The sequence below is a fragment of the Penicillium longicatenatum genome (assembly GCF_028827895.1).
Source record: "Penicillium longicatenatum strain IBT 33135 chromosome Unknown contig_1_segment0_segment0, whole genome shotgun sequence".
Lineage (NCBI taxonomy): Eukaryota > Fungi > Ascomycota > Eurotiomycetes > Eurotiales > Aspergillaceae > Penicillium > Penicillium longicatenatum.
Window position 1 is genome coordinate 5,062 of NW_026643119.1, and position 24,798 is coordinate 29,859.

At 46.9% G+C, this 24,798-nt stretch overlaps 7 protein-coding genes across 7 annotated transcripts; 3 read left to right on the forward strand and 4 right to left on the reverse strand.

Annotated features, from left to right (window-relative positions):
- Positions 1-7,783: 7,783 nt before the first annotated feature.
- N7484_000760 (NADPH2:quinone reductase) lies at positions 7,784-8,208 on the forward strand (the record flags this gene model as incomplete). The annotated part of the gene is made up of 2 exons (XM_057111180.1): positions 7,784-7,895; positions 8,072-8,208. 2 exons carry the CDS (start codon positions 7,784-7,786, stop codon positions 8,206-8,208), a joined length of 249 nt encoding a protein of 82 aa, XP_056975917.1.
- A 225-nt stretch (positions 8,209-8,433) lies between these two features.
- Positions 8,434-10,655, reverse strand: N7484_000761 (fungal specific transcription factor domain-containing protein; the record flags this gene model as incomplete). The annotated part of the gene is made up of 4 exons (XM_057111181.1): positions 8,434-9,351; positions 9,496-9,859; positions 10,033-10,323; positions 10,597-10,655. 4 exons carry the CDS (start codon positions 10,653-10,655, stop codon positions 8,434-8,436), a joined length of 1,632 nt encoding a protein of 543 aa, XP_056975918.1.
- Positions 10,656-11,025: 370 nt separating this feature from the next.
- On the reverse strand, positions 11,026-12,746 carry N7484_000762 (cytochrome P450 phenylacetate hydroxylase; the record flags this gene model as incomplete). The annotated part of the gene is made up of 3 exons (XM_057111182.1): positions 11,026-11,512; positions 11,566-12,323; positions 12,378-12,746. The coding sequence occupies 3 exons, from the start codon at positions 12,744-12,746 to the stop codon at positions 11,026-11,028; spliced, it is 1,614 nt and encodes a 537-aa protein (XP_056975919.1).
- A 1,681-nt stretch (positions 12,747-14,427) lies between these two features.
- On the reverse strand, positions 14,428-15,717 carry N7484_000763 (uncharacterized protein; the record flags this gene model as incomplete). The annotated part of the gene is made up of 1 exon (XM_057111183.1): positions 14,428-15,717. One exon carries the CDS (start codon positions 15,715-15,717, stop codon positions 14,428-14,430), a length of 1,290 nt encoding a protein of 429 aa, XP_056975920.1.
- Positions 15,718-16,142: 425 nt separating this feature from the next.
- N7484_000764 (homogentisate 1-2-dioxygenase) lies at positions 16,143-17,680 on the forward strand (the record flags this gene model as incomplete). The annotated part of the gene is made up of 5 exons (XM_057111184.1): positions 16,143-16,210; positions 16,266-16,479; positions 16,512-16,780; positions 16,837-17,493; positions 17,569-17,680. 5 exons carry the CDS (start codon positions 16,143-16,145, stop codon positions 17,678-17,680), a joined length of 1,320 nt encoding a protein of 439 aa, XP_056975921.1.
- A 752-nt stretch (positions 17,681-18,432) lies between these two features.
- N7484_000765 (fungal specific transcription factor domain-containing protein) lies at positions 18,433-20,819 on the reverse strand (the record flags this gene model as incomplete). Its single annotated transcript, XM_057111185.1, has 3 exons — positions 18,433-19,950; positions 20,012-20,436; positions 20,636-20,819. 3 exons carry the CDS (start codon positions 20,817-20,819, stop codon positions 18,433-18,435), a joined length of 2,127 nt encoding a protein of 708 aa, XP_056975922.1.
- Positions 20,820-21,792: 973 nt separating this feature from the next.
- N7484_000766 (acetoacetate-CoA ligase) lies at positions 21,793-24,436 on the forward strand (the record flags this gene model as incomplete). The annotated part of the gene is made up of 10 exons (XM_057111186.1): positions 21,793-21,904; positions 22,163-22,372; positions 22,431-22,528; positions 22,572-22,783; positions 22,844-22,982; positions 23,178-23,302; positions 23,350-23,414; positions 23,459-23,602; positions 23,666-23,954; positions 24,004-24,436. The coding sequence occupies 10 exons, from the start codon at positions 21,793-21,795 to the stop codon at positions 24,434-24,436; spliced, it is 1,827 nt and encodes a 608-aa protein (XP_056975923.1).
- Between the last annotated feature and the right edge of the window lie 362 nt (positions 24,437-24,798).

The window sequence follows — 24,798 nt, forward strand, 5'->3', positions numbered from 1 at the left end:
AATATAGACCACTAGATTCTATACCTTCTAGAGTGTATAAACTATACTAGTTATTTAGCTAATTTCCTTATACTTTTAGAGATCTTTAGACTAAACTAGCTTTATATTATTATTTTTAGGGTTAACCCTAATTCATCCTATATAGCTACTTTAAGGATAGCTAGATTATATATACTATATAAGGGACTTAAGGAATTAAGGTCTCTAGATAAGCTTCTTAAAGAAGTTCTTAAAGAGATAAGATTAAAGTCTTATTATTTAAAGCGTTATCTATAGTAATAGCCATAATCTAGTCTAATATTTTATGCTTTTCTAGTATTAGGAATAACTATACTATAAGATTAGCGCCTAGATATAGATATTTTAGTATATTAGTAGCTAAAGAGCTATATATCTAAAGTAGATTAGGGGTGGATTAGGGGTGGATTAGGGGGATATAAGATAATGATATAGATCCTATATTAATATATATATATTCTATATTAATATATCTGATGCTAATATAATATAGGATACCTAGGGTTAGACTTACCTAAATAGGGGCTATATAGGGGTTTAAACCCTAGTAGGACCTCTCTATAGTACTAGTCTAGGTCTAGAAAATAGCCTATAATAGCTAGATAAGATTAGGAGTATAGAGATATCTAGTAATCTAGGGTAATTAAGAGCTTAGAACCTTCTAGAAGCGTGCTTAAAGTGGTTATTTATTAATTTAAGCTTTTATCTTATAGGCGATAAGATAAGGTTTAAGGGAAGGGATAGATAGGACTAAAGTAAGCTAGGCTATTCCTTCTATAAAGGCCTTAAATTACTAACTATTTAAGATATTAAAAGGTAGATAGTAGGTAGTAAAGAAGTTTATAAGTAGCTTAAACCATACTTAATAGGTTATATACTACTTTAATTAAACTACCTAGGTAGGGTTAGTATATATAATATATAATATATATAATATATATAATATATAGGTATAGGATAGTAGGGTAGTAGGGTAGTAGGCTTACTATAGTAAAGATAAAGCTACTCTTAATTAAACTCTAGCTAGGGTTAATAACCCTAGACTTATAGGATTTCTTAATATAGCGATAGAATAGTAGAGGTTCTATTAATAGAGCTTCTACTATTACTCTAATTAGGGTAGTTAAATAGTATATTATATACTATATAGCGTACTTTTAGTAGTCTAGTCTAAACTTCTATAACCTACTTAATATAGGACTAAATCTTCGAAGTTTCCCCTTTTTTACCTAATTTAGAGCTAGTTTAGTATCCTTTAACCTATTTAGGGTTGTTTTCTACTATTTTAGGAAGCTATTATAGTTTAATTAGGACTATATAGTATAATTTCCTACTTTAGGTATAGAAAACTATAGAATTCTATTAAATAGGGTACCTAGGGTAGATAGGTCGCTTAGGGTGGGTAGGGTGCTCTAGGTAGGGTAAAATATTAATATTAACTTAGAAGGAGTAATTAGATCGCTCTAGAGAGGGTTTAGAAACCCTAATTCTAATATACTAGGTATATAGAGCTAAGAGAGAGCTAGGATAAAAGGATTTTTAAAGATATTACCTTCTAGAACCTAATTAGTTAGATATTATATATAGGTCTAGTTCTATAGTGCTAATTAGTTACTACTATAGTGGTCTTACCTACGCGCTATATAATTAGGAATACTAGTTTAATTAATATATATTTCTATAGAACTCCTACCTAAACTAGTTAAAATAGAGCTTTTAAGCTTATATATAAGGTTATTACCTTATAATATAGCTTATTCTTTATTTAAATTATATATATAAAGGGTAGTTAGGGCGAAGACCTAGATATATAGTTAGTAAGGTAGTAAAGCTATATGTTCTATATATATATATCTCCCCTATTAGCATAGTAGATCAACTACTTTAAAAATTACTACCCTATATTATACCTAGCCACCCTAAATATAGGATAATCTAGGGTAATATAGTATAATAAGCTTATATTAAGCTATATTATATATAATTATAATAGGTAAAGTAGAATATAGGAGGAAAAGTGGTTACTATATATATATAGACTAGAATAGACTATAATTAAAAAAGTAGTAAAAAATATATAAAGTCAGGTAGAAATTAGGCAAAATTAGGCAAAATCAGGCATTAATTTTAGAAAAATAGGCCTATAGGCCCCTATATAGGGGCCTATATAGGGGTATATATTATATATTTGGGGGGGGGGAAGGGGTTTAGGTTGGGGTAAGGGGTCCCCCTACTTAGTGCCAAAGATACGGGTCCCCCGGGGGGGGAGAGCTAGAGCTAGAGCTAGACTTAGGCTTTGGCAAATGGGCCGGGCCTAATGGGCCGGGCTAGGCCCGATCTGAAAATGGGCCCCTATTTACCTTTAAAATGGGCCCGGGCCTATATGGGCCCCTATCTTGGGCCTATTTTGGTGGGTCTAAATTTATGTGTATTTTTTATAAAATATGTAGAAATATTGGTTTTGGAGTGGTGAAATACCACTTTAAATATAATATATCATATAGCCCTTGGTAATTTATAGCTTATAAGCTTATATATAAGGTATTTACCTGATAATATAGCTTTTTATTTAATCAAACTATATATAAAGGGTGGTTGGGCTAGAGATATATATATATGGTTATTGAGGTAGTGAAGCTACACGTTCTACATATATATATCTCCCCTATTAATATGGCAAGTCAATCACTTTGAAAATTACCACTTTATATTATATCCAACTACCCTAAATATAGGGTAATCTAGGGTAATATAGTATAATAAGCTTATATTAAGCTATATTATATATAATTATAATAGTTAGGGTAGAAGGTTAGGAGGAAAAGTGGTTGCTATACATATATAGACCAGAACGGACTATAATAAAAAAAAGTCTTGGCAAAAAATATGTAAAGTCAGGCAGAGATTAGGCAAAATCAGGCAAAATCAGGCATCAATTTCGAAAAATCGGGCCTATGGGCCCCCTATATGGGGGCCTATATGGGGGCATATATTTTATGGGTTAGGCCGGGCCCTAGAATTTAAAAAAATAGGGGCCTATTGCCGAAGCCTAGCTAGACTCTACTAGCGTTCCCCACGAGCTAGCGGGTAATAGGTAGAGTATTATAGAAGGAGCGTTAATAGAGAAGTACGCTAGTATAGGGTAATATCTTAGTTAATATTTACTTATCTCTTTTATCTTTTTTCTACTTCTTTCTCCCGTTCTGGATATTCCGTTGCCTATATAGTATATATGCCCCCGTAATTAATATACTTATATTCGCTTAGCGTGCTATCGGCCTTCTATAGGTAGCTCTAAGAAAGGTGCTTACCGGCATAGTACACGTATATAGGTTTGTTAATTGATAGGTGGTTTCTCTTATAGCCCTATTTTTAATAATTATAACACTAACGTACGCGTATAGCTTAGTTATATAGTATAGTAGAAAGATAGTTACTATCCTAAAGCACGCCCTAGTTAATAGCGGTATTAGCGGCGACTAGAGATAAGAATTCCGCCATGAGCGAGCCTAATTTACTAACTAGCGTATGGAGCTAGTTTAACCTCGTGATCTCTACTATGCCCTAGTCCGCTTAATTAGTAGCCACTAGCTTAGATATCACTATATCCTATACCCCTCTTAGCTCTTCTATACGTGGCGAATTAACGCTAAGAGAGCCTATATATTAATATTATAGATTATAATGCCCTATATTATATAACTTATATTTTCTTATATATTTTCCCCAAAATTACTTTCAACCACACCTTAATCACCTAATCACCAATCACCTTGAATTCACCCTAATCACCCTACCACCCTACCACCCCAACTCACCCTAACCACCCTAACCACCCTAACCACCCTAACCACCCTAACCCTAAGCTCACATGGCTCTATTATTGTCACAACTCGGAATACAGCCGTGGCATTAGACATCACCGACCGCAAGAACCTCGTCGAAGTACCACCAATGAACGAGGGCGAAGCGCTAGACCTGCTGCAGAAGAAGCTGAATATAGGTACGGAGTATGAGAGTATGGTTCGGCTAGTGCAGGCTCTTGAGTTCATGCCACTCGCGATTGTACAAGCCGCTAGCTACATCACACATCCTTCTTCACGTTGCTCAGTATCGCAGTATCTCCGAACAATCCAGGAGAGTGATCACGAAGCCATACAGCTACTCAAGTATGAGGCAGGTCTTCTTTATCGAGATTGGGAGGCCAAAAACTCTATCCTGCTCACATGGCAAGTGACTTTTGATCATCTTCGACGGGTTAGACTATCCGCTGCCGACCTGCTTTCGCTTATGAGCTTTTTCGACCGGCAAGGGATTTCAGAGAGCATTCTCCGAGTTCAGAAACGCCAGGAAACAACTTGGTATCTGTATCTACGAAAGCTCAAGGATTGCTTCAGTAAAAGGAATAGTGGTGGTGGGTCAGACTCCGACGCAGACCAGCGTTTTGAAGAAGATATTATCACACTTAGCGATTATTCATTGATTTCAATCGGAGAACATAGCACAGTGTTCACAATGCATCGACTAGTGCAATTAACTGTGCGCACGTGGTTGAAAACCCATGGCCAGCTTGAGCAGTGGAAGGAAAAATTCATCAGCAACCTAAGTCTCGTGTTTTCACCCGCGGGATACGAAAACTGGGATAGGTGCAAGTCTTTCTTTCCGCATGTTCGATCGGCCCTTTTCCACCGTCCCGAATCCCGCAAGTCTCTTAAACAGTGGGCCAGTCTCCTTTACTGGGGTGCATGGTATGCACTAGAAATTGAAAATGCAACAGACGCGACAGAAATGGCATCAAAGTCGACAAACGAGAAATTGGACATGTTCGGCGTAGAGAATGAAGGAACACTCCTTAGCGCTGCGTTGTTAGCGACAGCATACCGGGTCGAGGGCCGGTTGAAGGAGGCCGAGCAGCTCGGTGTGCTTGTGATGGAGATTTGCAAGACGAAGCTCGGCGAGGACCATCCCGTGACCTTAGCGAGCATGGGTAGACTAGCTATAACGTATGAGGAGCAGGACCGGTGGGACGAGGCCGAGCAGCTCGAGGTGCAGGTGATGGAGACGAGCAAGAAGAAGCTCGGCGTGGACGATCCTAACACGCTGACAAGCATGGCTAATCTGGCATCGACTTATTGGAAGCTGGGCCGGTTGGACGAGGCCGAGCAGCTTTTTGCGCAGGCGATAGAGACGAGCAAGTCCAAACTCGGCGAGGACCATCCCTCAACGGGGATAAGAATGGCCAACCTAGCGATGACGTATGGGGAGCAGGGCCGGTGGGCCAAGGCTGAGCGGCTTCTAGTACTGGCGACGAAGATTTGCAAGACGAAGCTCGGCGACGACCATCCTTCAACGTTGGCGAGCATGGCCAACCTGGCGATGATATATGGGCGGCAGGACCGGTGGGACGAGGCCGAGCAGCTCGAGGTGCAGTTGATGGAGACGAGCAAGACGAAGCTCGGCAACGATCATCCTAACACGCTGACAAGCATGGAAAATCTGGCATTGACATATTGGAAGCAGGGCCGGCGGGACGAGGCCGAGCAGCTTTTGGTGCAGGCGATGGAGACTCGCAAGTCCAAACTCGGCGAAGGCCATCTCTTGACGCTAAAGGCTGCGGTCATGGTTGGTTATGTCTGGAATTTTTCTGGTAAAACTGCGGATGCCATTAATTTGCTAAGAGATTGCTTAGCGAGGAGGGAACAAGCCTTCGGACCAGATGACCCTTATGTTTTGGCAATATCCAAAGTCTTGCTTGAATTGGGAACCGAAGTATTAAATATTGTCGAGGAAAGTGGGGTAGTAAAATACACCCCGAACGGTTGAGTTCCATTTTTGTCGTGATTTCTATGTTTGTACCAGGGGATTCTCAACACTCCGAGAATCGGGGCTTTTAACCCCCCTTTCCCTACTCATGTAAGCAAGGACACCCTAACGTGTCCTCGCATCTTCCGCTCTTTTCATCTTTTCTTCAACTAATTCAATTCAATTCATCCTGTCTTTTGGATTGGTTCCCCTTAGTAGATTAGCCCCATTCTTGCATACAATGCCATACTATATCAGCTTGCTCTGACAAATATTAATACGTAACTTGGGATTAAATCGTCATTATCTAACAGACGTCCGTCGCTGAACATTCTACTCCTGAATATCTTCGCGGTACTTGTATCGCGATGAGACATAGCTTTCCACTTAAAATCGATTACATACGTCATCTATATCTTAAGCCCAACCCACTATGGGCTTTGGGCTTTTTATGGGGGCCCATGGGTAGACCTGGACAAAACCCGCGGGATTCCCACCATGGGATAGACCATGGCACGAGTAATTTCATAAAAACTAGTCCCACGGGAGTGGGGCGCGGTGGTCAAAAATGGTTTATCCCGTCCCATAGGCGGGACTAGGGGGGTATGTCCCGCCCGCGATGGGATATGGGTATTCCCACGGGTATTGTAAACAGTGCAAACTTACCCTTTTTAGACATGCATTAATTATCTAATTTTTTCTATATTTTTAGTAGTAATCTATATACGCACGTGACTATATAACTCCACCAGAACTACTAAATTCCACTAGAACTACCCTTTTTTTAAGGTTTTAAGTTCGATTCTAGCTCTATATTACATACCAAAACAGCTTAAATTACCAATCTTTCAGCATTCTTAGTCAGCAGATTATATAGGGACTTTATGTAGATATGGGTAATTTTACGACTCCCATGGGAAACCCGTGGGTATACCCAGGACGGGAAATCGGTCAAAAAAAATCCCATGGGAGTGGGGCGTGGTGGTCAAAACCATATTATCCCGGCCCGTATGACTAAGGACCCGCGGGCACGGGACAAGAATTTAGGACCTCCCGCGGGTTTTGTCCAGGTCTACCCATGGGGGCCCACAAAAAGCCCAACTTTGCATAAAACTGGTCTTGGCGCTCATAAATCTGCTGACTAATATAGAAAATGCATAAAAAGACTGTATATTTTGCTTTTTTACTAAAATTAGTAAATGTTTGTCTTGTTTATACACTAGTGGGCCCCCAATGGGCCCCCAACAATGGGCCTTGGGCTTTGCCTTGGGCCCAAGGCCCATGAATGGGCCGAGCAACGGGCCCAAAACCCGACCCATTTGTGGGTTGGGTCGGGTTGGGCTTTGGGCTTTGTGGGTTTTGGCGATGTCTAGTGACGTGTCTCCCCGGCCCCATGGAGAAAGTAAATATTTGGATACATCGGTGAGTATTTTCGCCTAATTAGGCTTTTAGTGAAAGATGCAAAGTCTCTCAGGTAATTGGATATTCAGTGAGGTCATCTTAACCCTAACGATGAAGCTCTATATTCGGGTAAGAATCGTCTAGAACGTTGCCAATATGAAAGCCAAGTAAGCATCGCTGTGTAGAAAATTGGGCATCACAGCGTCGAAATATATTATCTCGGTTGCGGCCAGTTTCGCATTGTTGAGCTGCTCTCCAGATAGACGGGTAGGTATAACTTAGCTAAAGCCCCTTTTACGTCCTATCCCGTCATTCGAGTCGGAGCCTGACAAGTTTGGTGACTAGATACGCTGCGGAAGATCTGAGGGCGCGCAACATGCTTAAGATCTTATAGGCACTCGCCGACCCCCTAATAGATATTTTAACGCTTCTGGAAGGGGATCGGGTAGTTTGGATCGGCTCGGGTGCGTACGCTCAGTATGCGGTTGTCCCCGTCGGGCAGGTAATCAAAACTCCCAATGGCGTCTCGGACGAAGATGCTGTGGGAGAATCTTTTATCGGCATGACCGCTTCATCTCTAATTAAGGAAGCATGCCCTGTTGAGAAAGGGAATACTGTCCTGGTACATGCTGCTGCTGGTGGATTGGGGATCACATTATGCCAACTTCTAAAAGGTATGGGTGAGTAGGTAGCTCACCCGCAACCCCCTATGCTTAGTGAGTGAGGGTAAACGATCAGGATTGACGTGAGAGGTTTTCCTGTGTATTCTCCGCTTGTAGCCACTGAATGTAAATTTAGTAAAGACACTCACTAAACATGTTCGAATACTGTATCAGCACACGTAGCTTAGTGAGTGATAACGACGACGTGGCTTGGGTTTTTGAGGGTGCCGCTTGGGGTTGGTTGGGCGAAATGGGGCTCAATGGAAAGAGAATAGAAGCCAAACTGTCAATTGAACCTCGAGACCTCAAAAATGAGAGGACATGAATAATGCATGGCTATTATTACCAGCCCCACGAAATCTGTTCTGGTGAAAAGCAAGCCTTTACCGTTAAGGGAGGCCCACTCGAAAACGAATGATTCGAAAACCAGGTCGTTGAAATCAGCATACCGGAAAAATGAGACAGACAATTCGATATAGCTAATACTGATCTGTGATATTACTAGAATACATTGCCCATTACGCAAGGCAAAGATGTATCAACGTCCAACCTAATGAAGATCCCCAAGAATGTCAGACAGTTCATCATACCCATAGCCCGCCATGGTGCCGAACGCTTGTAACTCCGCAACCATGTCATTCCTATCAGTCGCACTTGCTACCATCACCTCATCCGGAAACGCAGCTTCACGGCTGGTCTGAAAAGTCGGGGAATGATGGAATACCTTGTCAGTCTGAATGGTTCCACAGGCAACGGCCACCCCAAACAAAGAACGAAGTTCATCCGTCACCCCCTGTAGATCCCTTTGGGTAGTCGGCCCCGTGCCTGTTGAGGTTGCAGGAGAGTGACTAGCTGTGTTACCCATCACCACTGGGTTTGACTCAACCCCGTATTTCCTCTTTACGAAATCTCTCACTGTATAGATAAACCGCTGAAGACGCTCCGATAGATACGTCTCGGGCTTATTCGTGATCAATTCCACCGTCGCCCGAAATCCGTCCTCGCATAGTGGAACGAACTCCAGAGGACCGTGGGCAACCGCCGGGAAGAAGACAGCGAGTGCAGAAACAAGGAAGTAATCTAATACAGCTGGTTTCGCCTTGAATGGCACCGCGTGCTGCCCGGCTACATGAGTAAGAGCCTGTATAGTATCATTTGCACAGTGGAGCGCAATTTCCGCCTGGGCGGAATTTCGGCGCGCAGCGGCCACCGACTGCAGTGCCGGTTTGTTGAGCCAGATGCGCATTTGATTGCGGCGCAGGTAGAGCGAGACCCGGAGTGAAAAAGGGAGCAAACTCTCGTTCGACCGGCTGGAGCTGGATCCGCCCTGATGGGATCCGGGTATGTCGTCATCTGGCTCTGATATGCTGAACTGGCTCCGCGGAGGGAGCTTCTCGTACCACTGGGTTATTTGGAAGTCGAGAAAGCCGTTATCTTTTGAGAGCGCGAGTCCGTGTAGGAACTGGGGCTGTGAGACACAGCTCCAGATTTTGAAGGCAATTCTGCTGTAAGTCACCATAGAGCTTAGGTATGGAAGTTCGGCTGTCTATCCGGTGGTAAGCCTCCTCGCTCTCTCCTTAATAGGTCTCAAAAGGCAACTTTTAGTACTCACCGGCTCGGGAATTGACGGGTCAATGTCTGCATTGCCCAGTGCAGGCGGCATGTTGTTACCAAAGCTGTTCCTCATATCAAGAACATATGCAGACCAGAAGACTCGAAGCGCTAATGAATATTCACGTGGATCGGATATCTCGGACCACCCTTCTTTGGTGTGAAGTCGTAGCGCCAAGATTTCGTTTATAGTGAACCTGGTCAATCGCCAGGCCTGTAGGTCCTCTCCGTTTTGCAGATGATAGACGCTCTGGAAAGAGATAAATGTGTCAGCCATGCCAATGGATGTAGGGACGGGGTATATCACGAATTTCTTACACTTATGATCAACAGGATGAGTCCTCCCACCGACCTGCAACTGTCCACTAGCAGTGTTGGTAAAACAGATTTAGCCGGCGCAAATAAGGCCCTACTGGTTTCAGAGTTCTGACTCCCGTCAAGATCGAGTGCTGAGGCAAGTACTGTTCTGAGAACTAATGACTCCATTTCCGAATCATGACTCGCAACGACCGACACCCTCTCGCAGGATTCAGCACACCCTGTCCCAGTGCGCCCAGAAAATAGTGTTCTGGCCTGGTCTAGCAGAGATTCCTTTTCAACGACAGGGTACATGCGCGCAACTTCATCGTCATATATTCCGATCAGCTGGCTGACTTTCTCAAATCCTATATGCAATAGTGGGTCATCGCAAAGCAGTGCCGGGGTTCCATGGTATAGTTGTCTAATGTCTGCCAGAGCTGGTGATGGTGCTTTCGCTGGTGCATTCAGGCGCCGCAGAATGATTGCGACCTGATCTTCCAGGCTGCGTATACTGGTATGCACATTGCTGCTATTGGGTTGATATAGTTAGTTATCAGTTTTCCTCATGCTAGTTTGTAGCATGTTTCAAAAGAGGAAGAAAATCAATAAACAGAACCTTGCAATGCCGGCCTCATTCTTCCGGGGCCCTTCCTCGTAGCTGCAATTCAAGGCCAGACTCTGGCAGCGATCGCATGGTCTCCCTCCGCTGCATTTGACCTTTCGTCGGCGACAGATGTCACTAGTTGAAACTTTTAGCACCTCTCAGCCTAGCTGTTAGGGGGGCTCTTGATTTTCTACCTACCATGCTATCCGGATATATCGGTCACGTCTCCTGTCGGTTTTGACTGGGCCAGTCTGCATTGTCTGTCGGTGGTTGGACGCAAATCACCTTACTTGACAAGTGTTGGTTCCCGTGCAAAATGCGGAGAGAGCTGGGGGCTGTGGAGTAGTCCTGAAAATCCGGGGAGAACTGAGGGGGCTCTAGGGCTGCGGGCCGAGCATTCCGCCGCGGAATTGGCCCGAGATTGTTATAATGTCGATTTGATGAGGATGAAGCAGCCTTTAGTAAAGTTTATATTGCAGCTAACGGAAAAACCTAAAACATGCTATAGACAACCCTCGTGTTGTCTGTCCTCGCCCCTGATTCTCGTAGATGAGATTGCAAGTTGGACTTGCTTAGGCGTCACCAAGTGTGACACATACAAGTAACACCCCGCCAGTTAATCTAATTTCAACCAGCCAGCGCCTTGGCCAGTGCTTCGGGGTTTCTTGGCACGAACCGAACTTTATATGCCTTAGGGATAGCCACCAAACTGGTCGGATCTGAGCTGCCCTGGACAGGATGCCAGTCCACTGAACCCTGCGCCTCGATGCGAAAACTATTCAACGTTCGCATGAAGGTCAAGTAGAGCTCGCGATTGGCGAGCTGCGAGCCTCCGCACATCCGATAGCCCATACCGTAGGTAAACATTGGTGCGTCGGGTTGCTCTAGCCAGCGCTCTGGTCTGAACTCTTCGGGGTCCTGCCAGAGCTCGGGGTCTAAAGTGAAGTAATCAGCGTAGGGACAGGACGGACTTTCTGGAGGGGCCGGATACTTACCCATATTGCACGCCCATGCGTTCAAGAAGAAGGTTGTACCTTTAGGAATGACTGCTCCGTTGTAGGTGATATCCTTGGTTGACGAGCGAGGAAGGCCGAGGCGAAGAACGGTGAAATATCTGTGCACTCTTGTTAGCACTGCCAATTGTATTCTCAATGCTGTATTTCTTACCTCAGGGACTCTCTCACAAGAGCTGCAATATAACGACAAGATTGGTCGTCCTGGTGGTCGCATAAAGGCTGATCCTCGTCGTAAAACTTTTGAATCTCTGCTCTTGCTTTCTCTTGGATATCAGGACGCTGCGAAAGCAGAGCGAAGCTCCATGCAACCAACGTGGTAACAGTGTCGAGTCCTCCTGATAGCATGCTCAAGCTTATAGAAATAAGTTCTTCCTGATTGATTTTAGACTCTTTGTCAAGGATGACATTTGCCTGGATGCACGGTTTATGGGTGCCTTTCTCAATTCGTCGATCTAGGTCGTCGTTCAGTTTGGTAAGGTACTTATCCCGACGCATTCTCATCTCTTTTGCCTTCGCCGAATTCAAATTGAAGGGATTCAGACGGAGAAGAGGAATGTAATCTTGCAAGTTGCCAGTGGTACTTCTGAACTTGCTGATTTCCTCTTCAACATGGGTAATTTCACCAAAGAGCGATTCTTCTTGGGAGGCCACGCGAACTCCCCAGTTCAGAGTCAATGACAGGCTGAGACTCAAGCGCTGAATGATCGGGTTTGGATCGACCGCCACTTTGCCCCCGTCACCGTATTTGAGTAATTCGGCCACAAAAGTTTTCGTTTCAATATCCAGGTGTGGCACATACGACTCGACGGAAGGCCTGTTGAGCGCTGATGCGGCACCCTTACGACGACGTTTCAATGATTCACTATAAGGAGATGTTCCAATTGTTGTACCAGACGTACTAGAGACAACCTAAGAAATGAGATATTAGTTAATGGTAAGATTAAGCAGCGCTGCTAGCCTTACCTTGTGGAACGTATAAAATTCAGGCCGCGAGGCCAAGGCTTGTGAGCTCTGGCCGTACAAGACTTTTGCAGCTGCAGCCGAGTTCACAACAACAATCGGCATGCTGCCCAGCTGGATTTGAAACACTGGTCCAAAGGCCTTTGACCATATTCGGTATTGCTCCGCTGCATTCTTGCGGATTTGTGCGAGGTTTCCTATTAACGGGAGACCGCGAGGCCCTTCGAGACCTGGGATGCGAGCTGAGGCACGAATAAACTCATTGACAATCACGTACAGAACAGGCACAGCAAAGACAGCAAATGCAAGTGTTTGAGATGGGGAATTGGCAGCACTGATCCACAATGATGAGAAGAGAGAAAAGATGGCCATGATGGGTAAAACGGTACACTCAAATGCGATCTGATAGAGCGAAGTATTTGCGAGGGAACCAACCTCAACTTGTTGGAATACGCATTTAAGTATCTTCTGATAATTCCGTATTCCGCTGGATGCATCTACCAGCTCGTTGTCTTCCTGTGGTATCTGTCTTTGCAATGTTTGAGGACTCGGCGGCGTGCTTTCCGCACGGGCCGTTCTTCCGTGTAGCATAGGTCGGAATATGTTATCCGCGAAAGAAGGCCTCCAATATGTCCATTGTTTCTTTGAGCTCTAGCGGCTGTCACAGCTGCAAGACGTTCAAAGACGGATCTGCCGTTGATGGAATGATGATGTTAGGTATAACCGCGGAACGGACTGTCCCCGACGTAGGCAGGACCTACACCATGACACGATCAATAACACACATATTGCGTGCACAATGGCCAAGGGCAATAATGCAGTCCCCACGGAGAACTCGGCCCTGCCTCAGTTCCGGTTGTTCTTGTAGGGGTTATAGTAATTGGCTACAATAGGCTTACCTGCCCTTCTGAATCCGAATCTTGAATAACTAATCCCGCCCGCTTAATCTATTCCGCCTATACTTCTTACTGTAATCCCAGACAGATACAGCGTTGGCTGCTATACATGTTACCAATTTAGAATTCAAATTAATGGTCCTTGCGGGAATTTAAGTAAGGAAATCTGGTAAAGGTTGGTAGTGGTGTAACAATTAATATGCCTCGCCCCCCCTCTCTTCTGTATTATTAAAGTATCACTTTATCACGTCACCATAATATACGTTATAATTATCTATAAATGTATATCTCTCGCTATGCACTCATGGTAATCACGCTATATTGCAATAGTACAATATACCTAGATACGATCATGAAGGTTGGACTTCAATATTTTGTTTTGATTGAATGTAGTTGTTGTGATTGTGGATGGATATGCTCCAATTTGAGACGATGCTTTACTGCAACGACAAGGCGCCAAAGGTCCGTAGCAGAGGCCAGTATCGGACCCGAAATGTAGCTGAAGCCCCGTTCGTATCGACTATAGACGCGGGCGGGCGGCCAAGCAGCACCACCGCGATGACCACGGAGAGGTCCAGAAGCGACAATATGAGTATATCGAGTAAAGCCATGCTGTTTTCGCCTCAATACTACGCATCGGTCTGGTGGGGTCATTGCATCTGTCTCTGTATGGGACCAACATTATGCGTCCAGATATCTTTCCCCAATCCAGAAGCCCTCGACCCATCCCGTTGGTATAATGCCACTCACGCTATGAGAAAAAAAGGATTCCGTTTGGTTACGGCGCACGTATCTGCTGAGGCCAGAATCTTGGAGTGGCCGAGTTGAAATAATCTCTGGCTGGGGTATTGCGACATTTCAGATCTGTGATTCCGGCCGACAGGGACCTCAGACAATATCATAGAGATGCGAGACATGTTTTTTGCCCATATCTGGGACGACTGTGTAAGTTCTGCGAAGGCACGAGCTTGGAAGTGAACCAATTACTCTCAATGCGTATTTATTGTATAAGAAGCCAGGACATTGGAAAAGAATCTTAAATATCTCTGTTACTTAGGGCATACAGGTGATTTCCTCCTTATGCGGTATGTGAATATCCCTTCATATAGTAAGTCTATACTCGGACTATTGACATTGTTCCATTCAAAAGATAAAACTCAATTCTCCACTGAGAAAGCAGGGAGAATCGTTCCCACGCACTCCCCAAAACCAACATAGTTGCCCTCCGTTCCAGCAAGTCCACGGATGGTAATCGTGTCCCCGTCCTCGACAAAGAACCTCTTACCTCCATCAGAAAGCGAGATCGGGGTCTTGCCCTTGCCCTTCGTTTTCTCTAGAAGACTGCCCTCGGATCCCGACATTGTGCCAGAAATCGTGCCACTACCAAGGAGATCGCCCGGGTTCATGTTGCATCCTCCAATCGTATGGTGCGCAACCATCTGGTTGAACGAGTAAGAGAGGTTCTTCGAATTGGTCTTGGACAAAATCGTTGGAGCTCCACTCTGCGTGGTAAGTTCCACCTCGAGGTCGATATCAAACCCGCTCTTCCCCTGCCCGCGCAGGTAGGAGAGGGATGGGCCGCCTTCAGTAAGGTCTGCCAGGCGCGTACGGAACGGCTCCAGAGCGTCAATAAGAACAACCCAGGGAGATATTGTCGTCGCGAAGTTCTTAGCATTGAACGGGCCAAGGGGAATGTATTCCCAGGCCTGAATATCGCGAGCTGACCAGTCATTCATTAATACCAACCCAAAAATATGATCCTCGGTCCGACTAATTGGGATGGGCTCGCCCATCTCATTCGGAGTAGATATGAATGCGGCCATCTCTAGCTCAATATCCAATCTCTTGCAGGGCATGAGCTGAGGGTTTGAATTCGGAGCGGGCAGGATCTGCCCGTTCGGGCGACGGATGGGCGTGCCGGATACCACAATGGATGATGCTCGGCCATGGTACGCAACGGGGAGATGCTTATAGTTGGGCTGCAGTGCGTTGTCTGGGCCTCGCATCAGGGTTCCCACATTGACTGCATGATTGACGCAGCCATAGAAGTCACTATAGTCTCCAATGCGCAGCGGCATGTGGCTGGTGACATCGGACAGCAGATGCAGCGCACTATCCTGGGCGGCCTGGTTATCCTTGAGGAGAGCAGGAAAAGGTGTATCGGTCTTGAACACTGATTGCAGATAAGCGCGAACGGCTCTGTGGTACGGTCGGCCAAGGGCTGCGAAGTCGTTCAAAGTCGATTGGCGAAAGACGTGGATATGAGGATGGATCATCGGTAACTCATCGAAGCCACCCGTGAGAGAAAACGCGTTCAAGTCCAAGACGTGATCACCGATTGCAACTGCGGGTACTTTTGCTTCATTGAGGCGAGTTGAAATAATCCCAAAGGGGATGTTTTGCAGGGAGAAAGGTGAAGTCTTCGGGATCGGAAGCCAGGAAGACATTTTGATTAAGTATAGAGTAGCCAGTATGATTGTCACGGACAAGAAGGGTTGCACGTTTATGGATACGCCACGTTCGAGCTCCTTATAGATGCTCAACGGATAGTATCTCCAACGGCGCGGGTGCCCCGCACACCCGCTCGGAAACTTCCGCCCGTTCTTCACTGAGGAATTACCGACATTATTCTTGGATCATGAAGCAGGCAATTCAAAATGCCTCCTTCGTCATCGGGCGGTGGTTCCGTTGGAGTGTTGAAGATCCGTCCACACGGTACTTCCGCTGCGGCGAAGGGAGGGGGGCATGATGACGCAGCATTAGCCACGACGAGCGATCGAGGCATAAATGGAGACCAAAGGAGGTGTCAGTCCCTGGAATAATGTTCGCTGCGGTTAACCTAGTAACGACCTCTTCGTGCATAACGATCATCATGCCGGTCACCAATTTCGCGCACAAAGATCCCTACACCTACCAGGTCGGCTTCAACTCACACCAGGAGTAAGTAGAACCATCTTTGTCTCAATAGATAAGAAACATACTCACCATATGACAGGAGTGAAGCTCTCGCAGGAGCTCTACCGATCGGCCAAAACTCTCCACAAAAGGCTCCCTATGGGCTATACACGGAAAAACTGTCCGGAACATCTTTCACTGCTCCCCGCCATGAGAACAAACAGACCTGGGTCTACAGAATCATTCCTGCGGCGTCTCATCAGGCCTTTGCTGCCGAGCCCGTCGATGCCTATCGCGCAGGGGGGATGCCGAAGGTCGCAGGCAGATGCACCACCTGCCAACTCAGCTGCGTTGGAATCCCTTTGATGTCGACGAATCGGTGGACTGGGTCCACGGTCTGCATCTCATTGCTGGTGCTGGAGATGCCACTCTAAAACAGGGTCTTGGGATTCTAGTCTACTCCGCAGGAAAGAACATGGCCAAGGAAGAGGCCTTCTACTCTGCTGACGGCGAATTCCTTATTGTTCCCCAACATGGGGTACTCGACATCCAGACAGAGCTTGGCCGACTCTTTGTTCGGCCAAATGAGGTTTGTGTGATTCCCCGTGGTATCAGGTATGTGGAAACCTTGTCAACCGTTAAATATCTGGGCCTCGAGCTAACAGCCCTAGGTACCGCGTGGAACTTCCAGCTGGCCCTGTGAGGGGGTATATCTGCGAGCTCTATCAAGGTCACTTCCAGTTACCGGAGCTGGGCCCAATTGGCTCCAACTGTCTGGCGAATTCTCGCGACTTCCAGTCACCTGTTGCTTTTTATGATGACGCCTCTGTCGAAAGCAACAGAAAATTCCTCTTACGCTCCAAATTCAATCACCGAATGTATTCAGCGGTGCAGGACCACACGCCCTTCGACATCGTGGCCTGGCAGGGCAAGTACTACCCATACAAATACGACCTCGCAAGATTCAATCCGATGGGGTCTATCTCCTTTGACCACCCTGATCCCTCTATCTACACCGTCCTAACAGCCCCATCGGACCACCCCGGCACCGCTATTTGCGATTTTGGAATCTTCCCACCACGCTGGCTTGTTGCGGAGGACACCTTCCGGCCGCCATGGTACCACCGCAATGTCATGTCCGAATTCATGGGCTTGATCTGCGGTACCTATGATGCGAAAACTGATGGTGGCTTCCAGCCCGCCGGAGCTAGCCTTCACAACATAATGAGCGGTCATGGCCCCGATTCCGATGCCTTTGAAAAGGCAAGCAACATGGAACTTGAGCCAGTGAAAGTCGGAGAGGGAAGCATGGCCTTCATGTTTGAAAGGTATGTGATCGGAGTCTCTCGGTCCTCCCCCGCAGCCCGCTCACTGGCAGACTTGCCCATACTGACGTTCTATAGTGCCTTTATGCTTGGGGTGACAGAGTGGGGGCTCCAAACCTGCGAAAAAATCCAGGAGAATTATAATGATATCACCTGGCGCCCGTTAAAAAGGCACTTCCAGGCACCTTGAGATGCTCTTCTCAAGTAGCCAGGTCCCCGCGTCAGGTCTGTTTACCTCTAACATTAGTACAGTGGGAGACTACGGAGAAGAAATCGGTGGTTCTGGTCTGCACAGATGCTTGATTACTAAATACTGCTGCCCAATATTATCCTTCCTATGAAATCATGATTTTGAATGTTATGTCTCTAAATTGTTCGTTCCTACTTCCGTGCACGTACGTTATACAACTGTCTACATAGTGTCAAAGGAGGGGCTCGTGTCACAGCCCGAGGCTAATCTAGTACGTTCGGACACGGTCGACCAGGAGAAAACAACCAACACAACCACCACACACGGCAAATAAATGGGGAACAAAACAATGTGTATTATAAATGACCCAACCAGGGAGGTACAGGATGGATGAGTGCCCTACCGGCAGGCCCCATAGACTATGTACCATACCCACACATAGACGGTGTTCTATCTACTCAATCTACTATCGGTGCGTGAGCGCACTCCACTACAATAGTCAACTACCAAATATGAAATTGGAATCATACTGTTACCACGTAGGCTACTCGAACAATCAGCCAGCTGAGCGGACCCGCACCATTAGCCTCGATGTTACCATGAGAGGTGCAATATCTACCTGAGTCTTGGAGAAATGGACAGCACAAAAGCCTCTACCATGTAATGCGAGAAGGAGGTGAAATGTATCCACAAGAAGTAGTGATTACAACGCGAGCGGATGGAATTGTTGCATGGAGGCCAAGGTCTTCTTCCTAGCCGGGGAGTCGTTCTCCAATGACAGCTGCGAGATGATCTAATCCCATGTTTGACTCGCCGTCGCCGAAACTGCTTTCACTAAATGCACTGGCATCGTGTAGTCCAAGCCATAACTCGGCGTCAAAATTCATCCCTGCATTTCTCTCCCAGTTCACGCGCTCCACTCTCTGCAAGTCATGCATGCCAGATGTGTGTATATGATCCACGTCTTTTTTCGTGTCATCACTAAAAGTCGCTTGCTGCGGCCGTGTGAGAAAATTAGACGTGGGAGGGTCTGCAGAGAATTCGAGGATCTGAACGTCAGGAGTTTCCGGGGTATTTATCACCGGACCGGCCTTTGTGCTCAATGCGAACGGAAGGGTGTCAATATCATCAAGGCTGGGAATATTCCGTGAAACATGATCTTGCGCAAGCACCGCCGCCGACAGCTCATTCCTCATTACTGAAATAATACGGTACCCGGAGGTCAATGTGGAATCGAGTGGTGCTTTTTTGAGGGCGGCATTTACGAACCACGCGACTGCGTATGCCTGGGGATAGGCATCACGAAGCTGCTCAAGGACAAGTATGCACTGACTTAAACCTCCTGTTGCGTGCAGGCGAGCTGATAATGAGGGATCTTGCATTTCGACTAGGTTGATTATGATGGACGGTATCATGGCTGTAACTGTAGTACTCGTTAAGAACCTGTAGAGTCGGAATTGGTGCAGCTCTGTTATCATCTGAGTGACCTTTCCCGCCACCTGACGCATTATCAACCATGATCTCTCGTCGGTCTGAAGAAGTGGCCTTTGACCCTGTTTCTCAAAGCGCGATGTTGGATGCCTGCAATGGAGAACCCACGATGTGGCATGATAGAGCATGTGCAGAAGTGTCTGCTGGACTGATACCGTAGCGCAGCCATCCCGCATATCTGCAACAGATAGTGACTGATACTGACAGCAGCCCGGGAGTGATTCGGCCCACATCTTAAGTTCTGAAGCGATGATGTTGGCACTTTCATCTGTGCGCGCGTGGCTTGCCATTACCTCGTGCCTATCAGGGACAGAGAACCGTGCCTTGAGCACTCTGCCTAGTAATACACAAAGCTCTGCTCGAGCAATGCACATAGAGACCAAATCATACGCCATTCGCGCATCTCGTGTCGAGGAGCCACTAAGTGGGGTAGTGATCCTATCGACCAGCCACTCTGATTCGAAGTCGTCCTGTGCCAGCATTGGCACGTTAAGCGACGCATCCTCAATTATCGGTAGCCGCCGCATATCGAGTGCAATGATGCGGTCCCTCATAAAACAAGACCACCACAGTCGCTTGCGGAGACGTTTCTCCAATGACGTAGACGTATTAGATGCCTCTTGACGGTGTATTCCAAGATTATAGGACAATGATACCGCGATACCCATCCAATGCCACGTATGCTTTTGCTCGCCAGGAGCCTCGTCCCAGTACGTCATGTGTAGAAGTGCCTGAAGAACGATCAAGGGACTTTGCTCATAGTCAAAGTCATACAGTAACTGGTAACAGGTGAGTATTCTTCGTCGTTCAGGCTGATCGGTTTGAGTGGACTCTGCTTACCTTTGTCCTCTGGAAGAACTGCTTGCGCGCGCATCTACGAGTCTGGTATCCATCCTCGCAAAGGTACTTCATATCCACAAACGCTGTAGCGGCAAACATGACAGAGTGGAATAAAAGCAGACTGATTTGTCCCTTGTCTTCATGTCCACCATGGATGCTGTTAAGGAAGCTGGGTAGATCCATGAATGGCAAGGCGACGTGCACATTCTCAACATACGCCTGCAGCAGTGCATTCTGTAGCGCAATTCCGGGAAGAGCTAAAGCACCCACTTCGTGCAAATGCTTCACTGCGTCTGGGTCCATTGTGGTGGGAAGCGGCCTTAGAAAAGGGGGCAGCCGAGTCATCGTATCCTGGGTCTCCAAAGCTCTCAAGAACAGTGTTATGGGACCATCTGAAAAGTTGGCGGTGTCTCTGACAGAAGCAGCTTTCCACAACGAGTTAGAACCAGTCTCAGAGGGAAATATCTGTCCAAGACAGGTTGAATCATGGGAATATTTAGCGCCACAATGATCTATATGCAGGCAAAGACATTAGATACCGTACCACTTTCTTGTTCCTTCCCTTAATCGACCTGCACGATTGAGACGGCATTACACCAGTAGATTCTGGCAGAAGGTACTCACAGCATAAACCAGGAGCATCTTTAGCAGCATGGCTACCTGTCAATGATGCGCCACTGGTATCGGAGGCGCTTGGACTTAGTACTGCGGCCTCATCCATCTTGTGCATGGGATCATCGCGGCCGGCAGGACCTTTCTGGGTATCCATAAAATTTCCCGCATGGCGAAAGCGCGTCTCTTCCGACATGATATGTCTCCTTCTCGATCTCTCTGTACTTCTCCTAATAGCGGCTAAGTTAGCGAATGCCATTAATCCTAGCCACGCAATTGACATAATGTCCCCCAGTTCGTCTTCCCTCACTCTACTGGTGTCAAAAGGATGCAAAGCCACTCACTTGAATGGGCGTTTTGGGATAATACACTTTGGACGTGTTACAAATGTCAGTCTTTCCCATTCAACAAATATGCGACCGGCGCTATGTAGGGGTCCTACTTCAATATGATCAGAACGACAGTTCAAACAGGGCGAGTCAACAACTGCGTTACAGCGCACCTTGCGCTGGTGACAGGACAGACACGCGCGAGATGCACGGCGTCGCTTGTAAGTTTGCGGAGCAACGGCTTCCCCCGTGGCCGGAGTCGTTCTTTTCTTGCTGAAGCTGTCCAAAGAATGCGCCGGTGTTGATAGCTGCAACGAGCCCATGACCGGGTCATTGCCATTGGGAGTCGTCATCTCCACAACTACAAGGGAAGAAAGGCAAAAAAGAGAGCTGCAGCTTCACCTTGTCAACTGCAATAGCTTCAGCAACAGAGCCGCAAAAAATAGCAACAGTCGGCATGTTTATCCACCCCCAAGACAGTCTATATTCGGCTGACCCACCGACGGCCGGAGGTTCCGCTCTGCGCCTTGTGTCTCTCGCTGCGCATTCCGTCGCCGCCGGAGACAGGGACGCATTGACGACAAATGCTTCTTCAGTGGTTAGCTCCACATTTAAGGCCCATAGCTTGCGGGTCGGAACTACCAGGCTTGAGGCGATTTGGCAATGCGCGCCCCAGTTCCGTTCTGTAATCCCCGATGGCCGGCCGTGCAGAGCTCCCCACACAGTCTGCATAGTAGCCATGGATTAATAGAATTGCGAGATATAAGTTGAAAGGTGAAAGCCGTCGGGACTTTTAATCTCCACTACACATTTGCATTACCTTATTCGAACAATTCCCAAATGGACGCCGTCAACCAGCTTCAGCCAACATGGACGCCATCGCGCAATACCTCTGGGCTAGCCATTGAGCAGTTCCGTGCCTACATCATTTCTCGCTGCTGGCAGGACCTGAGTAAGTTAATGCGATCGGGAAAATTTCTATGTGCGGCGTTGTTTTAATAGCGCGGATCTCAGGAAACTACAATGACTTGCACGCCTTCTCCATCAAGCACCGAAACGCCTTTTGGCTCTTGCTGTGGGACTTCCTTAAGATCCAATGCTCTGTGTATCCCAAGAAGATAAGTCCCACTCGCCACTTCACGGCTATTTATAGCCATGAAGTCATACAGCTAACTTTGTCTTTACGGGGTTGATGAGGGTGCCTCTATAGTCAACTCTCCCACTTTCTACGAGGGAAGTCGCTTGAATTACGCGGAGAATGTTTTTCTGCCAGGCCGGATGGGCGTGGCCCTCACCAGTCTGTCAGAAAGTAACGGGGGTGAGCCATCAACCATGTCCTGGGATCAACTCAAGTGCCAAGTCGCGAGGGCTGCTAGTGCTCTCCGAGGATCTAGTATTGGAAAGGGTGATATAGTGGCATGTAAGATTCACTTCCTGATAGTTATTCCTTCGAAGAATATGCTATTAAGATCCCACAGATATTGGCGGCAATACACCACAGCCCATAGTTATATTCCTGGCAGCTGCATCCATCGGCGCAACATTTACCTCGCTGGCTTCCGACATGGGAGAGAAGGTATGTGAATGCATACCGAAAACTAGATTTCATTGTCTAACAGCTGAAGGCAATTATTGATCGACTCGTCCAAGTACGACCGAAAATCCTCTTCGCTATCAATTCCTATCAGTACAAAGGCAAGCTGTATACGTGCGTCAGCAAGGTCTCCAATGTGGTCAACGAACTGCGACGAAATGCCAATCTGCAACATTCAGTCATGGAAATGAACATTCCAGGAGTTGCATTAGGAGCTATCGAGCATGCAAAGCACTGGTAGGATATTAAAATTTATTCTATGACACCAAGTTGTCGTGTTAACTCGCAGTGCGCTAGGATCTCGTTGGAAGGGTTTCTCGCCCGTGGGAGTGACAACCCTCTCGCTTTCGTGCAAGTGCCATTCGACCATCCCATGCTGATTTTGTTCAGCTCTGGGACGACAGGCGCACCCAAGGGGATGGTACACTCACAAGGGGTAAGTGTTGAAGTCCCTTTCCGGATGATATCTGTCATAACCACTGCTGCAGGGAACTCTGGTGAACCTCAAGAAGGAGCATGTTCTCCATTGTAACTTGTGTCCGAACGACAAGTACTATCATTATTCAAATGTGATACACTCTCTAGCCATGCCATAGTAGCCTGCTTTTAGCTGACTCAAATCAATCGCCAGATCGGTTGGACGATGTGGAACATCTTCCTTGGGGGACTGCTCGCCGGAGCAAACCTCATTCTTTACGATGGATCGCCGTTCTACCCCAGCCCAGAGAAGCATCTTGGGGCGATTTTGTCGCTTGGGTATGTTATTTCATTCTTTTATATTGAGCAATTTTTGATAAAGACAGGTGTACTGTGCTGGGTGGAAGCCCACGCTACTTCGCAGAGCTCAAGAAATTGGATGTCGTTCCACGTAAGTCTCTGAACGCATATTTGTTCCTTTTCTGATCCATTTAGAGAAATTCACCGATAAGAGCAAGGTACGGCTGCTGAACAGTAGCGGGGCGGTTCTAAGTGAGGATATCTGGACGTGGATGGCAGATGCATTCAGTGGGGCGCCCATTATCTCCTTCTCTGGAGGCACAGAAGTCTGCGGTTCTTGTAAGATCACACCAGCCCTGGGCACCACCAATATGCTAGGCTACTCTAACCGCTCTGGGGCAGTCCTTCACGGCACGCTTGTGCTGCCGCAGTACGCCGGTGAAATTTCGGTCAAAGCCCTTGGTATAGACGCAGACATATACAATGAGCAAGGCAAAAGCTGTCAGCCAGGCGAGTCGGGCGAACTGGTTATCAAAAGTCCTTTTCCTAATGCTGCTGTCTACTTCTGGGATGATCACGACGGATCACGATATCGGTCGTCGTACTTTGAGTCTCACCCCGGTGTTTGGACGCATGGGGACTTCGCCAAGGTGAACCCTGCGACCCAGGGAATCATCATGCTGGGAAGAAGGTAATATTTCTGCTACTATGGTATCAACCTTTCACTAACAAGACGATAGTGATGGAGTTCTCAACCCTTCCGGGGTGAGGTTTGGTTCGTCCGAGATATACTCCGCGATGAGTGCATTCAGCGACCTCGTCGAAGACAGCCTCTGTGTTGGACAGAAGGCCGTCAATGAAGACGAGCGCGTTCTACTCTTTCTCCAAATGCGCCCCACAGTTTCGCTCACCGAAAGTATTCGACAAAAAATCCGAGCACATATTTCGCAGACACTGAGTCCCCGCCATGTCCCACACAACATCATCTCTGTGCCCCGTGTTCCCTACAATGTTAATGGGAAGAAGCTAGAAGTGCTTGTGAAACATGTGCTTTCCGGCGGCAATATTGACGCTCGCACGAAGAGTACTCTGGCGGAAGAGGGCAGTTTAGACTTCTTCAAGAGATTCGACAAGGTTGGGGGTGGCTCCCAGGCAAGGGAGCAAAAGCTCTAGGTGTACGAATGGAATCACAGGTGTATTCAGGTGGCATTATCACTATAGTTCTAGTTTAACAGACATCCTTAACACACGATCGCTCGTTCTTTATCTTTTCTGGCCTTTTGGCAACGAAGCGGGGAGAGATCTGTAGGCAGACGCATGCAAATGGTGTCCTGACTTTACAAACATCATTTGCCCTCACGACGAAATCCATGGTACAGCAACACTCTCCAACAGCTATTAGCCAGAGGTCTGTAGTCTGGACCGAGCTTCCGGCGTACTGACGCCTTGAAAGGCGGGGGTTCCGTGTTTGTAGATTTCGCTACGCCATTCGGGGATTTGGGCATCCCGCTGACAGCCATACAGCCACCGGAATT